At 45.3% G+C, this 14,014-nt stretch overlaps 2 protein-coding genes and 4 non-coding genes across 9 annotated transcripts; all 6 read right to left on the reverse strand.

Moving 5' to 3' along the window:
• Positions 1–2,668: 2,668 nt before the first annotated feature.
• Positions 2,669–7,807, reverse strand: C12H18orf32 (chromosome 12 C18orf32 homolog). Of its 3 annotated transcripts, XM_054723805.1 has the most exons (4): positions 7,701–7,792; positions 7,148–7,171; positions 4,059–4,246; positions 2,669–2,794 (listed from the first exon to the last, which is right to left on the reverse strand). In XM_054723805.1, the coding sequence occupies exons 3-4, from the start codon at positions 4,221–4,223 to the stop codon at positions 2,729–2,731; spliced, it is 231 nt and encodes a 76-aa protein (XP_054579780.1). In that variant the 5' UTR covers positions 4,224–4,246; positions 7,148–7,171; positions 7,701–7,792; the 3' UTR covers positions 2,669–2,728. The 3 variants fall into 3 exon arrangements, with proteins under 3 accessions (XP_054579780.1, XP_008146493.1, XP_054579781.1); XM_008148271.3 differs by lacking the exon at positions 7,148–7,171 and having other exon boundaries at positions 7,701–7,807; XM_054723806.1 differs by lacking the exons at positions 7,148–7,171; positions 7,701–7,792 and adding an exon at positions 6,771–6,805.
• A 953-nt stretch (positions 7,808–8,760) lies between these two features.
• RPL17 (ribosomal protein L17) lies at positions 8,761–13,887 on the reverse strand. Of its 2 annotated transcripts, none has more exons than XM_028155642.2 (7): positions 13,841–13,887; positions 12,949–13,001; positions 12,820–12,860; positions 12,405–12,539; positions 11,500–11,598; positions 9,878–10,069; positions 8,761–8,848 (listed from the first exon to the last, which is right to left on the reverse strand). In XM_028155642.2, exons 2-7 carry the CDS (start codon positions 12,986–12,988, stop codon positions 8,801–8,803), a joined length of 555 nt encoding a protein of 184 aa, XP_028011443.1. In that variant the 5' UTR covers positions 12,989–13,001; positions 13,841–13,887; the 3' UTR covers positions 8,761–8,800. The 2 variants fall into 2 exon arrangements, with proteins under 2 accessions (XP_028011443.1, XP_054579779.1); XM_054723804.1 differs by lacking the exon at positions 13,841–13,887 and adding an exon at positions 13,543–13,567.
• Positions 9,763–9,826, reverse strand: LOC114234033 (small nucleolar RNA SNORD58). Its single transcript, XR_003620232.1, has one exon. It is a non-coding gene; the product is annotated as a small nucleolar RNA SNORD58 (small nucleolar RNA).
• LOC114234031 (small nucleolar RNA SNORD58) lies at positions 12,243–12,307 on the reverse strand. Its single transcript, XR_003620230.1, has one exon. It is a non-coding gene; the product is annotated as a small nucleolar RNA SNORD58 (small nucleolar RNA).
• LOC114234032 (small nucleolar RNA SNORD58) lies at positions 12,674–12,738 on the reverse strand. The gene has a single exon (XR_003620231.1). It is a non-coding gene; the product is annotated as a small nucleolar RNA SNORD58 (small nucleolar RNA).
• LOC114234034 (small nucleolar RNA SNORD58) lies at positions 13,085–13,149 on the reverse strand. The gene has a single exon (XR_003620233.1). It is a non-coding gene; the product is annotated as a small nucleolar RNA SNORD58 (small nucleolar RNA).
• Positions 13,888–14,014: the final 127 nt, after the last annotated feature.

A 14,014-nucleotide genomic window follows, 5' to 3' on the forward strand; every position in this document is an offset into this window, starting at 1 on the left:
GAAGTCGGTAATGTAGAGGAAACACAGTGTAAGATAGTTATAACTCAGCCCTGGAAGGAAGTAAGTAATGTAGAAAGTTGACAGTTCCAAAAATGGCAATATATATAAAATTTAGAAATACAGAGGTAAAACATAAGACAAAAGCAACAGCTAAATGAGTAAAGCCTTTGGGGACTTAAGGGAGTAGAGGTAGTATACATCTTGCAACATTATAATTTAAAAAAAGATATCTAACCTAATAATACCCAAACATGCAAATTGACCGCACCTTCACTACGCCCACAGCCAATCAGAACGAACAACATGGCGGTTAATTTGCATATGCGGGTGCTGAGCAGCCTGAGTCCTGTAACGGTCCTCCGGACCCAGGCCGCTCAGAGCCTGTAGGCCTGCGCTTAGGTCCTGAGCAGCCTGGGTCCCATAAACATCCTCCGGACCCAGGCGGATCAGAGCCTGTAGGCCCACACTTAGGTCCTGAGCGGCAGGGTCCCAGAATGCCCCCTGGCCACTTGGAGCCTAAGGGTGCAGGCGCCAAGGGGCTGGGTCCCGCAAACATCCTCAGGACCCAGGCCAGTCCGAGCCTGAAGGCCCCTTGCTTAGGTCCTGAGTGGCAGGGTTCCCAGAACACCCCCTGGCCACTTTGAGCCTATAGGTGCAGGAGCCAAGGGGCTGGGGGCGGGGCGGGGTGGGAACATCCCCTGTCACCATTGTGCCCCCAGCAGCTTGGGAATGCTCCAGCACCAAGAGGCAGTTTGGTTCCACGCCCCCAGCCTGGCGCACATGATGGGGGGCTGGCTGCTGGCCTCTGGGGTGTGTGGAGACCCTTGGGGGCCACCACTGTGTGCAGCCCAGGGGTCCCTGCATGCCCCCCAGCCTGGTGCCCATGGTCAGGGCTCATACAGGAGGCAACCAATCAAAGTGTCCCTCTCACATTGATGTTTCTCTCTGTCTCTCCCTCTCTCTTCCACACTCTAAAAATCAATGGGAACATACCCTCAGGTGAGGATTAAAAAAAAAAAAAAAAGCGTATCCTATGAAAGACACATCTTGAAAATGCCTAAAGAAAGTTGTCATTTTTTCTTGGTGAAGGGACTGGAGTCCATGTTGATGAAAACACCTTCGTGGCTGTGGTGACTGGTAGTGGCTGCAGCAGTGGGGTGATGGGGCCGGTGCCTTCCCCTGATCAGCCCAGTTGCCTCCCACAAAGGAGAGTGGGGAGTGGGCCTAAGCCATCAGTAGGACATCCCCTGAGGGCACCCAGTATGTGAGAGGGGGCAGGTTGGGCTGAGGGACCCTTAACCCCAGTGCACGAATTTCGTGCACCGGGCCCCTAGTATTTAATAAAAACAAAGGAATGTTAAGGAAGTTGCTAGAAGGCTACACAAAAGAACTAACGGTGGTTACATTTGTGGAGAGGGAATGAGAGGAGTGAAAAGAACATGAACTTTTCATTGAACTTTCCATGGCACTGTCTTACTATGAACACCTGCTATTTTTGTAATATAGTGTTTATACTTTAAACAACAAACTAATCAACTGAATTTAGTTGCTAAAGGGAATTTATCTTATCCCGCAGGTGGGTTGGGGCAGAACACTTGAAAACCTACTGATTTCTATCAAATGAAGACCAGGGTGAGTCACTGACTTGCTCACACATAGAGTTCAACAGTGCCTTGGTTAGAACCCAGGACATCATTGGGGACCCAAAGGTAGAAGTCTCTTCCAACCATTCCTGCCTCAGAGGGAATAAGTAAATATGATATAAAGTAAATATGGTTCATCACCACTGAACATTTATAAGTCCCTACAGTGAAGCAACCCAGGGGTGAAAGACCATATAGAGGCCCAGACCAGCAAAGAACTGTCCAGTCATGTCACTGTTGTTGAAAACCACTACGTTTTGGAGGGTCTTGTTATGCGACAATAAATAACCGATACAATCCACTTTAAAAAATAACATATTGTTGTCTCAGAACTGTCCAGATGCCAGCACGCTATTATAATTCTGCTTTCTGATATGGTGAAAAATGTCCCTTTTAAGAAATATTTGAACTTAAAAGAAAAAAAGGGAAAAAAAGCCAAACCCCAACCACAAGCTAAACTGAATATTTAATACATTCTGTAGGAATAGAAGGAATGCAACCAAGATTAGAATTTTATAATATGCATTAGACATTTATGTAAAAACTGTTCCATTTTTCCTCAAAGAAATTTCCTCAATTTCTTCTTTGCTATTTTCTTCAGAGCAATAATCTGTAATTTCTACTCTGGCAGATAAGGGGCTCCATTGTGCTGGGCAGTGATTACAACTTTATGTTTCAAGTCATTATCGCCTCCAAACACTCCCTTTCATTTCCCTGCACAATCTCACTGTACTGTTTCATAGTGAAAATACACTCCACTCAAATTCAAAGAGCTGAACAGAAGCTAGAAGCCCAAGGGTGTTTAGGTACCGATTCAGTAACAATGCCTACTGGCGCAATCCTCCTATTTATTCATACTATTAAAGCTACGTTAATGAAAAAGGAACACGGGAATGAGATCATTAACTATAACTAAATACATTCTAAATATAAATACCATGTATTTCCTGGTCAGTATCAGGTAAACACCTACACATCCCCCCCGAGTTCTGGTCTAAGAGAAAAAGGTCAGAGACAATTACAAAGAAGGTGCTTCACATTATTAGGTCCATTTTGAAAACAAGGAGGTCCCAGAGTCAATGCCTTTAGTCTTTCTTTTTATCAGAGATTTCTGTCGATCCTTGTGTTGGTAATCCATTTATGTCTGCACCCTAAAATGAAAAACCATTTTAGAGATTATTACAAGACACTCACTCATCATAAGAGATACTCTCTTTGAAAGCAGTCAACAAACTTCAGAATGAAAAAACTCTGCTTCTAGAATTACGCAGGATGGCTCAGTGCAGTTGAACACAATCAAAGTTATGTTCAAAGATACTCTCTTTGAAAGCAGTGGACAAACTTCAGAATGAAAAAACTCTGCTTCAGTTTTGGCTCAGTGCAGTTGAATACAATCGAAGTTGAATGTAACAAGGACCATTGCTAAAAACAAGGGGCTGTCTCTAAATAGTCATTTAAAAAAATAACTTCATTTTATAAAAAAATAAAATAACGGCCCTAACTGATTGATGTTTCTCTCTCATAGATGTTTCTAACTCTCTCTCCCTCTCCCTTCCTCTCTGTAAAAAATCAATAAAATATATATATTTTTAAAAGCCCAGCCAGTGTGGCTCAATGGTTGAGCGTCGACCTAGGAACCAAGAGGTCACGGGTTCGATTCCCAGTCAAGGGCACATGCCCAGGTTGTGGGCTCCATCCCCAACCATAGGGGGCGTGCAGGAGGCAGCCTGTCCATGATTCTCTCTCCTCATGGATGTTTCTCTCTCTCCCTCTCCCTTCTTCTCTGAAGTCAATAAAAATACACATAAATAAATAAATAAATAATAAATAAATAAATAAATTTCTATGATCCTCCTAAATTAAGTCTCCCACCAAGATTATCAACCAGTGACACTGGCTTTTTTTCATGTTATCTCTTCGCACCCATGAGCCATTTCCCATTACTCTCACCAGCCAGGAAACACTGGCTATTATCTTGGCCATTGGCAAGGAGCAACTGCATTAATCAGAGGCCTAGTTTAAAACTTTAGCTTAAACCAACTGTTAATTTCTTAAAAACAAACAAACCCAAATTCCTTTCTTTTTCTTCTAAACTAGAAGAGAAAGTTTATTTAGAAAGTCATAAAAGTAGTAGAAGGGAGCCAGCTGGGCTGCACAGACTCAGGAAAAAAGCCCTTGGAGCTTCGAAGAGAGAAAGACAAAGGTAACTCGCCCGGGAGGAAAAAGAGGGGGCCGGGAAAGGCTCCGAGGGAAAGCCAACCCCCACCCGCCCCCCCAGTTTAAAAAAGAAGGAAATTAAGACACATTGATGAAGCTTCTGGTTCCAAGAACTTGCCTTTCCAAAAACCAAAGTTTACCCTGACTGTACCACCCCCTCACCCAGCCTTCCTATGCGAGGTATTTCAATGTTCTTACCTTATAGTCTATTTTGCCTTTGCTTGCATCATTGGATTCTTGCACAGCTTTTCTAGGCCATATGCGACTAACAAAGGGGGCAATCAGAGGGTATATGTATGGCTCCAGGAACTTTTTGTAGATCCAGAGCAGAACTGGAATGACGATACAAGGAATGCACACCATTGTCCCAGGTGGGAGCTCCTGAACTGATAGATGCAAAGAAAAAACTAATTAGTTCCTCATAGATGAGTGACTAAAGGAATTGAGCTAGATTAGGGTATTCGAAAGGATTATTTCTACACTGAACGAAAAACTTAGATCCTACTATTAGCTAAATGCAAGAACCTATTAAAGACACTGCTATCTGCAGGGTAAAGGAGTAACAGGTGGTAGGCATGAAAATAACAGCGACGTTCCCGCTTCCAAGTGTCTCCAATCACTGCTCCCCAACCATAAATTTAACGATAAAGATGCCAACATTTGCTAGGTGCTACGCAGTTTAATGCTTTGCATATACAATTGGCCTTCTGTATCCCCAGGTTTTGCAACATGGAGTCAACCAACCCCAAATCGAAAACATGTGAAAAGAAAATCCCAGAAAATTCCAAAAAGCAAAACCTGGATTTGCTATGCACAGAGCACCTCGCGATGTCAGGAGCCAAGAGTTGGTCAAAGGATTAACTCTGACCTTCAGTAAGTTACTGAAACTAGGCCCACTTCCTCTTTTCCTCTTGCCTGAGGACAAAGCATTCCTTCTGTAGCCGCCCTTCAACGGCCACACCCTTTATCTATAGTCCGCACCCTTTACGACTTTAGCCGATTATCTAGGTCAGCCCCCACCCCTCCTATGCATCCACCCTTCTAGAAATCACATATAAGGAACGATGTAAAAAATAAAATTTCGAGGCTTGATCAGAAACCCCTTTGTCTTGCTTCCATTCTTTGCGTCCCTTGTCTGTCTCTCATTCTCTTAGGTGCGCTGCCTCGGTACCCCCGTTAGAAGACCCCGCTGGCCGGGGCATCGCGAAATCCACGCAGAGGAAGTGATGGGTAGGCCTACTGGAGCCTGTTTACAAACACGGCACCTTTTATATGGGGGACTTGCGCACCCAGGAATTTTGGTATGGGGGGGGAGGGGATGTGGAAGGGTATCCTGGAACCAATCCCTTGAGGATACTGAAGGACAACTGTATAACTCATTTATCCAAAACCCAGTGAGAAAAAAACACAAAACCCAGTGAGGCTGGGTACCTCTGCATCTTAATTTACACACACAGCAAAGGCAGGCACAAAACATTAAGGAACTTGGTGGTTATGACTTAATCAGCCAAACCTACAATGCTAAGGGCAAACATTATATGAAACTCTAAGATATCACTTTGGAAGACCCCTAAGCTGCAAACTGGTTGGCCTTTTCCAGGCAAGAATTCTCCCTTGATTTAACTGCTTTTTCTTTTTTAATGGCAATTAAGGTGTACCGTGTAATAAAATTATTTATTAGTTTATTTATTATTATTATAAGTAAATTGTTTGTTATTAGTATAGGAAATTTGTTTATTTCCAAAAATTAACACATCTAATTTCTTTGATAATTAGAAATCACCTTAGAATTTCTCAAAATCAGCTACTGAAAAAGAACAAATACTACTTCCACAAAATACTATTAAACCAAAGACTTCTTAAATTTACAAGAATTTTTAATCCCTTAGAATAGGCCTTAAAAATGAAGACACTATGGCCTGGCTGGCGTTGCTCAGTTGGTTGAACAGCACTAAGAAGCTGCAGGTTTGATTCCCAATCAGGGCACACGCCAGGGTTGTGGGCTCCATCCCCAGCAGGGGGCGTGCAGGAGGCAGTCGATGGATGGTTCTCTCATTGCTGTTCCTCTCTCTCCCTCTCCCTCTCAAAATAAATAAAAACATATTTTAAAAAAAAACACAACTGAGAAGCCTCAGAACACTGCGTAAGGCTAGTAATTCAGGATGTTAAAATTTCATCATGACTACACTAAGGCAATTTAAAATTACTCACAATACAAGTGAACAATGGCACAGACAATTCAATCTTAATGACTTTGAAATGAATTACGAGAGCTACAAACAAAAATCCGGATGTACATCAATGAATGAAGAGCTATTTTACAAAGGATTCATAACCACTTTTTAAAAAGGTCCCCTAGTCAAATTAAAGTAACAACTTAAGAATTTACCAAAATAGTTTAAAGCCAAACGAGTGGTGAGTCTTTTTCACTGTTTTTCAAGGAATCACTATTTGTGTCCATAAACATTAGAATGTGATCTGGGCTCCTGAAAAGGTGGTCTGGGGCAGGTGCGGCACACTCTCACAGGTACCACAGCATCACCAAGCTGCCTGGCTGGCAGCTGCCTGGATTTGAGATGTTTCCCCCACTTTCTATGCGGTGTTCGTGGGCAAATTACTTAACCAGTCTGTGCCTGAACTCCCTCGTGTGTAAAATGTAGACAATAATACCTGCCTCACTGGAGATTAGATAAATTAATATGCATACAAAGCTCAGAAGAGTGTCTGCATATAGTTAAGTGCCATGAAATCATTACTGAAAAAAAAAGCCAAAAATGGTGATCTGTCCAAAGTTCACACAAAGGTAACAAGTAACTAGAGCTGGCTAAGACCAGAATGCCCAGGTCCGGTTTCCTAGCTCAAGACTCTTGTCTCTACCCCTTCCCAAAACACAACGATTATGTTCATTACCTCCCTACCCAACCTTCAAAACCAACAGAAATCCTTCCAAACACCTGGCCTCTCTGAGCACCAGGCTGGCAAGTTGATGACTGGCAGTCCCTCCATCACAAAGGTTCCTTTTTACCCACTTGTCATTGTGTTTTAAGTAAGTACTTGCGCACTGTGTTTCAAATAAACTCTCGAGAACAAATGCTACTAATCAGTTTTGTCATCCCTATGGCTTTTATAAAACTTCTTAGCTCTCTTCAGAAGGAAGCTGCTGTATTTCATCTCTTAACCGTCATGATTCTTCCCTGAGTTATTATACTTCAGCCATGTGGACACCGTGGCTTAGGAAGGTCGCGAAGGTGGCTGCGATAAACTGATAAAATTACGATTTTACTTACCCTCCACAAACCAGTTCTCGGATACTACAACAAAGTAAGCAAAATGGATTAGGACTGTTGTAGGGGAGAAATGTTCTTATTCGACTCGGGCCAGCACAATAGACTAGAGAGAGCAGGTTGCGGCAGGTGGATGGGGAGGCCGCCGCCCCGTAGTAACCCGGTTCCGTAAGGAGCACCGTCTCATCGGAGACAAAGAGCGGGTCAGGCTGAGCGAGAGACAAGGAGGGAGGCAGGAGAAGAAGGGCGAATGGTGGTGGAGAGAACAGGGGCGCCAGGAAACCCACACTGCAGGCCAAGGGGGCGGATAAACGGCACAGGGAAGGCAGGCCGGGGCCAGGCGGAGGGCGCAGGAGGCAGGGGCGCGCTGCAGGGCGGCGGGGGCCATCGGCCAGCGCAGGGGTCCGCGGGGCCCCGGGCAGGAGCCGCGACCCGGCTGGGCTCGGTCCGCGCCGCCCGGCCCAAGCCCGCGGAGCAGCCCGCCCGCGCCGAGGCCACAGCCCATCCCCGCCCCCTATGCCCGGCCCCAAGCCCCAGCCCACTCGACCCCACTCACCCGCGACCACCGAGCCCAAGTGGAAATGTCCGCACTTCCGGAGGGAGGGACCTGCCGCAGCCGAGCCAATGGACACCGCCCAAGGGGCCCACAAACACGTGCCTGCGTCAGCTGACGACACACACGGCGCACCGGGGCCGCCGGGCGGGGACTGGGCGGGGCCCCGGGGCCGCGGGCGGAGCTGAGCTCCCAGGCACTCCGATCCAGTGACGCCTGTACCAATGGCTCACCACCGCAGGGAAGGTTACTTCACTTAGTTTTCAAATCAGCTGTGCCCACAACCACCCTCTCCCCTAGTTACGAGGGCATTCAATTCAAGGGCAGGGTAAATTAAGTCAATCTTAACTGGCTAAGAGAAATGGCTATACCACTTCACTCCCACAGTAACTATCAGCGTTGAAGACGTGGAGAAAATCGCAATCCTCCGTTAGGGGTATTTATTGTAAATGGCACACTGCAGTCTGGCTGTTACCATGATTCATCTACTACACACTTGGCTTATACCCAAGAGAAACGAGAACATGCCCATCCAAAAACCTGCAAAGGTGCACAGCAGCACTACTTGTAATAGCTTAAAAGACCCTAATGTCCAATTTATTGATACAAATTAATACATCAGGTACAATACAGGAACCCTGAAAATACTGTAAAACCAGAGCCAGTGGGCCACACACTGTGATGTTTCTTGAGATGTCAACAGGCCTATCTATATAGCTAAGTAGTTCCCTAGGGCTGGGAGTAACAGCTAACCACCGCCAAGGTTCCTCTCTGGGGTGATTAAAATGTCCTAAAATTGATTTTAGTGATAGGTTCCTAACAGTATACGGAGATCCATAGCACTGTGGTGATCCATAGCAGTGTTTAATCTCAATAAAGGGGCTGTAAAAAACTTTCAGAACTCCATGTTTTAATCCCATCTTATGCAAAAAGGCAGCAAGACATTCAAAACAGCATGTTTATAACCCAAATTAATGACAGGACGGAATCATCTATTTTTAAATTCTAATTAGAAAACTTGCTTTATCACTTGAAGTATATTTAGTAATAAAGACAACCAACATTCTGCTTTTACTTTTATTTAGATTTATTTTGTGCTGAATTTACTCCCGGGCCATAAGTTTCTGTTTCTTCAGTTTCTTCTGAGATATCTGGGGAAAGAAAATAAAAATTACTGTTAAATTTCCTGAAGAAACATGCACACTACATCTTAAAAAGAGGTCTTAGCTTCAGTGAAAGAACTGGAAACGTCAACATAAAAGGGCTCTAGTTGGTGTGGCTTAGTGGACAGTGTCGGCCCGTGGACTAAAGGGTCCCAGGTTTGATTTTGGTCAAGGGCACATGCTCTGATTGCAAGCTCGTTGTGCAAGAAGCAGCGGATCAATGATTCTCATTGATGTTTCTATCTTTCTCTCCCTTCCTCTCTGAAATCAATAAAAATGTATTTTAAAAAATGAAAGTCCTTTGGCATAGAGATGTGGAATGACTAATCAGGGAACGAGTTTAAACTGATTTTCACTGAAGACAGTGACACCGGCTGCTAAGGATTCCAATGACAGGATATTTAAGTGACGGTATCAATAAAAAAATATCTATTTGGTGTGAAGGGAAGATTCTAGAATCACTCTGTTTCCTGGCCTAACAAACTGAACAGAACGTGACTAGCTAACAATGCTGTATGATACATAGGAAAGTTGATAGGAAGAGAAATCGTCAGAGTTCTTATCATATCCTTGCCCCGATTTTCTTATTTTTACTGTATCTATGAGAACCCACTGTGGCAATCATTTCACACTATACTTAAATCAAGCCATCATGTGGTACACCTTAAACTTGACAATGGCAGGAGGCAATTCTCAAAAACAACACTGACTTGTCATCATAGTTACTGACTATAGGCTTATTAGATCTGAGGGGCATTTTTGGAAGTGGCAATGGACACGTAGGTGGGACTATCAGTAGACAATCACAGTTCTGATGTACCGAATAGTACAAAGTTACTATTCAGTATCAATCAAGATACAAATGAGATCCATGAAAGTAAAAATAAAATACAAGGTTGCTGGTTGCTCAGAACAGTTTCCTTTCATGGTTATTCCAAAGGTGTCCTAAGTTAGTCATCACAGCAACCACACATCTAGTATACACAACTGAAACTGAGCGAAGACTAAGTAATTTACCTTTTTCTTCTGTGCCACCTCCTCTTCTGGTTTGGGAACAATCTGCTCCTTTTCAGTGAGGATCATCTCAATGTGGCAGGGAGAGCTCATGTAGGGGTTAATCCGCCCATGAGCTCTGTAGGTTCTACGCCGCATCTTGGGTGCTTTGTTCACCTGAATGTGCTCGATGACCAGAGAGTCTACATCTAAACCCTGGGAAGAAGGGAGAAGGAACATAATCAGGTAAACCTTTATCTTAACACCATCTTTGGAAATTAAGTTCCTGCCTTAATGAACTCATTTTTGAAAAGCAATTTTTAAGAGTTTAAGCCGAGTATCAGTTCAAGCAGTTACTTTCAACTTGGTTCTAAATGGCCTTCCTTAAATTAAACATAAACTACCAAAACTCAGCGCTATGCTAAGTGCATGTTGAAGATCACGAAGAGTAGTGTTAATTTCTAAGCTTTGATGATAAACAAGATTTTGGCAGCTTGCCTTAGCAGCTAAAAGGTTACATAACCAGCCCTGGCTGGTGTGGCTTATTTGGTTGGGTATTGTCCTGTGCACCAAAAGGCTGCCAGTTTGATTAATGGTCAGGGCACATGCCAGGGTTTTGGGCTCAATCCCAGGTGGGGGTTGTGCAAGAGGCAATGGGGATCCATGTTCCACTCTTACATCGATGTTCCTCTCGCCCACTCCCTTCCTCTCTCTAAAAAACTATGTATATAAAAGGCTAAGATAAAAGGCTAAAAGGCTAAGCCACCGCCGAGTAGCCAGTAGCTATGACACGCACTGATCACCAAGGGGCAGATGCTCAAAGCAGGAGTTGCTGAGCAAGCCCTCTCCAGGACCCCTCCGGGGATGTCGGAGTGCCAATTTCTGTCTGATCCCCACAGGCCAGGCTGAGGGACCCCACCGGTGCACGAATCCGTGCACTGGGCCTCTAGTCAATATATATATATACATATACATACACATACACACACACACACACACACACTAGAGGCCTGATGCATGAAATTAGAGCAAGGGCCTTGGCCTCGCCTGCTGCAGCTTTGTCCGGAAGGAAGGACGTCCGGTCTAATTAGCATATTATACTTTTATTACTATAGATTATTATTATAGATATAAATAAAAGGAGGTTATAGCCTGAGACCCACATTTTAAATTCTGGCCCAGATTTCCAAAATGCAAAAGGGGAATGGACAAACCTATTTTGTTGACCACACTATTTAATTTCTTAATGAAATTTAACATCTCTCCATTAAGAATGTAGGCAATAGCCTGGCTGGCGTGGCTGAGCATTGATCTTTGAACCAAGAGGTCATGGTTCGTTTCCAGGTCAGGGCATATGCCCAGGTTGCAGGCTCAATCCCCAATGTGGGTTGTGCTGGAGGCAGCTGATCAACAACTCTCATCATTGATGTTTCTCTCTCTCCCACCCTCTCCCTTTTAATATATTTAAAAAATACATTTTAAAAAAGTATTGGCAATAAATCACATTAACCATTACTAAAGCAACCACTTTGATAACTATATTTGTTTCTTTGCAATAGTGTCTTATTGTGTGTATAAGTCTGGACAACAACATTAACTGAACCATCCAAGTTGGATACATATAAAGACGTTAATGCTTTGGGTACCTTAAGCTCAGCATTGCTCTCGGCATTTTTCAGCATGTGCAGCAAGAATTCAGCACTCTTTTTGGGCCAGCGACCCTGTGTCCAGCCCCACTGTTTTGCCTTAAGAAAAAAAAGAAAGGCTATTAGTTCCCAATTTAAATGAAATGTTACAATCAAGATTAATTTATGGCACGCTCTGCCTCCTGGGAGCATACCCACACCTTTCCTCTTTTCCTTCTCCCTCTTCCCCTGCAGGCAAGCATCTCCTAAACTCCAAGGGCCCCCACAGAGACTTGCAACCAGGGAAGCAATAGGCAGCAGCAGCTTGTCCTGGGCCAAACCCCTAAACCTGTCTCCAACACCCCATTTTCCGTCTCTCCAGTGGGCGGACCCTGGCTCACTCCTTTCCCGACATTTCTAGGGAGCCAAAGCAGCACCTCGTCTCTCCCGTTGCTGCTGCTGCCCTCGGCCAGTGGTCGGCAATCTCATTAGTCAACAGAGCCAAATATCAACAGTGCGATTGAAATTTCTTTTGAGAGCCAAATTTTTTAAACTTAACTATATAGGTAGGTACATTGTTATTAACCTAATTAGGGTACTCCTAAGCTGGCCTTTGCTAAAAACTCAAGGGGCCAAAGATCCGCATGTGGCTCAGAGCCGTGGTTTGCCGACCACTGCCCTAAGCCATTCCTGCTTCATTGTTCCCTGCTTCAGTAAACGTACTCTCAAAGACACACACAACTTATTATTTTATTCACTTCAAGGTTGCTCAGAACATGGTTCTTTTCACGGTTAATCCAAAGGTGTCCTAAGACTGTCATCACAGCAACCAGAAACAGCCTGATTAAAGACCTTAGCCATTTTAATCCCATCCAGGCACTTTCCCTTACAATCCGTCTTTTCAAATAGCAACCATCAATTCTCACCTGGGCGCACCTACCAACGCCACCATTATAACGACGGAAAGGCACGCACTGCTTCTTTAAGGTGACGTCCTTCAGATACTTGGTGGCTTTCCGAATGTGCATGCCCTTGATGGCCTGGGCAGTTTCACGCGTGTTCTAAATAGAAAACACACCGGGAGTTAACCATGTTAAGGCATCACAACTTTTAAAGCACGCATGAAGTTCTCGAATTCTCAAAATGTCAACATCACAACAGTCATGACACACTCATGACCGACACCTAGAAGGCGGCTGCTCAGAATTGATTCGTTTTCACGGTAAATCCAAAGGTGTCCTAAGAAAGACATCACTGCAGCTGCCTTTTCGGCATATGGTGTCAAAGAAAAGCTCACTGGAGCACCCACAACGACTTTTAGAGCGTAACAGATCCACATACCTTGAAGTGAACGCGGAGATTGGAGCCTCTCGATTTGCATGCTAAAACACAGAGGACACTGTGGTTAACTTTGGGTATCTCGTTTCTCTTACCCCCAAATAAGAAATGCGTTAAGTGTTGTTCACTTACATTTTGTGGGGTTTTCTGGGTCTAGCGAATAGCGAACCATCTTCAGAGGTCACCTGGACGGGAGGACGGAGCAATTCTGTCAGGACGTGGTTGCACAGTCACTTACAGCCTAAATCTGCACTAAATGCAACCAGCAGCTGCTCAGAGAACAGTTGTTTTCACGATGAATCCAAAGGTGTCCTAAGAAGTGCATCATCGCAGCCACGCTCTTTCCCTCTGACCGCCAGTGCCTGCAGGCAGCAGTGCCGGCACCAGACCGGGCGCACGGCCTGCGTCAGCCCCGTTCCTCTCTGGGTGGCAAGAAGCCTGTTTCAGTGCAACTAGGGCTCCCTCGGGCGTAAGGACGCGGCGCACTGGGTGTCATGGCAGACTCGGCCACCACCCTCAGCGTGCGCCCGCTCCGCAGAAACCCCCTTCACTCACACAACTCCACAAGGGACGCTGTGCCTTCCCACGCTCCTGTGCGGTCACCAACGTGACACGCAGCTGATCTGAAAGACCCCTCTGAAGCGAGGAAAGCCTCGACCCCACTCTATTCCGCCCCAATTTTCTCACCGAGGCCACAAACGCGCCGCGTACTCGGCCCTCACTCACCGCGAGACACTGGACCTCCGGAGTCAGAGGCGGCGCCGACCACGGGATACCCGGGCTCCCAAAGCCCCCAACCCCTCCCATCGTACCCCTTTTCGGGCCCGCAAAGGCCGCACTGCCCGGGCGCCAAGTCGGGCGCTCCGACCCTTCCCCGCGCACAGGGGGACACTGCCTTCAGCGAGAAATCAGTAACCGCAAGAGTTCTCTTCTCAAGGGCCTCCAGATTGGCGCCCCCAAGGCCAGGATGGCGGTGATAACCGGAGGATTCAACTCTCGGAGAGAGACGCAAAGAGCAACTCACCTATGGCCGCTTTGGGGGGAAGAGGAAGAGCGGAGGCTCTTGGGAGATTTCATGAGAACTCAATATCTCGCGAGATTCTCACCCAAAGAAACGAGATTTGAAGAGGGGAGGAGGGAGGAGGAAGATTAAGGGAGTGTGAAATAAGTTTTAGAAGACCTTAAAACGAAATGCCTC

This window comes from Eptesicus fuscus, chromosome 12, assembly GCF_027574615.1.
Source record: "Eptesicus fuscus isolate TK198812 chromosome 12, DD_ASM_mEF_20220401, whole genome shotgun sequence".
NCBI lineage: Eukaryota > Metazoa > Chordata > Mammalia > Chiroptera > Vespertilionidae > Eptesicus > Eptesicus fuscus.

Coding starts and splice junctions, on each gene's coding strand:
- RPL17 (XM_028155642.2), bottom strand. CDS start 12,988: ATGGTTCGCTATTCGCTAGACCCAGAAAACCCCACAAAAT. Junction 12,861..12,948: donor CCCAGAAAACCCCACAAAAT/GTAAGTGAACAA, acceptor TCTGTGTTTTAG/CATGCAAATCGAGAGGCTCC. Junction 11,599..12,404: donor GCGTTGGTAGGTGCGCCCAG/GTGAGAATTGAT, acceptor TTTTTTCTTAAG/GCAAAACAGTGGGGCTGGAC.
- C12H18orf32 (XM_008148271.3), bottom strand. CDS start 4,223: ATGGTGTGCATTCCTTGTATCGTCATTCCAGTTCTGCTCTGGATCTAC. Junction 2,795..4,058: donor AAGGCAAAATAGACTATAAG/GTAAGAACATTG, acceptor TTTTCATTTTAG/GGTGCAGACATAAATGGATT.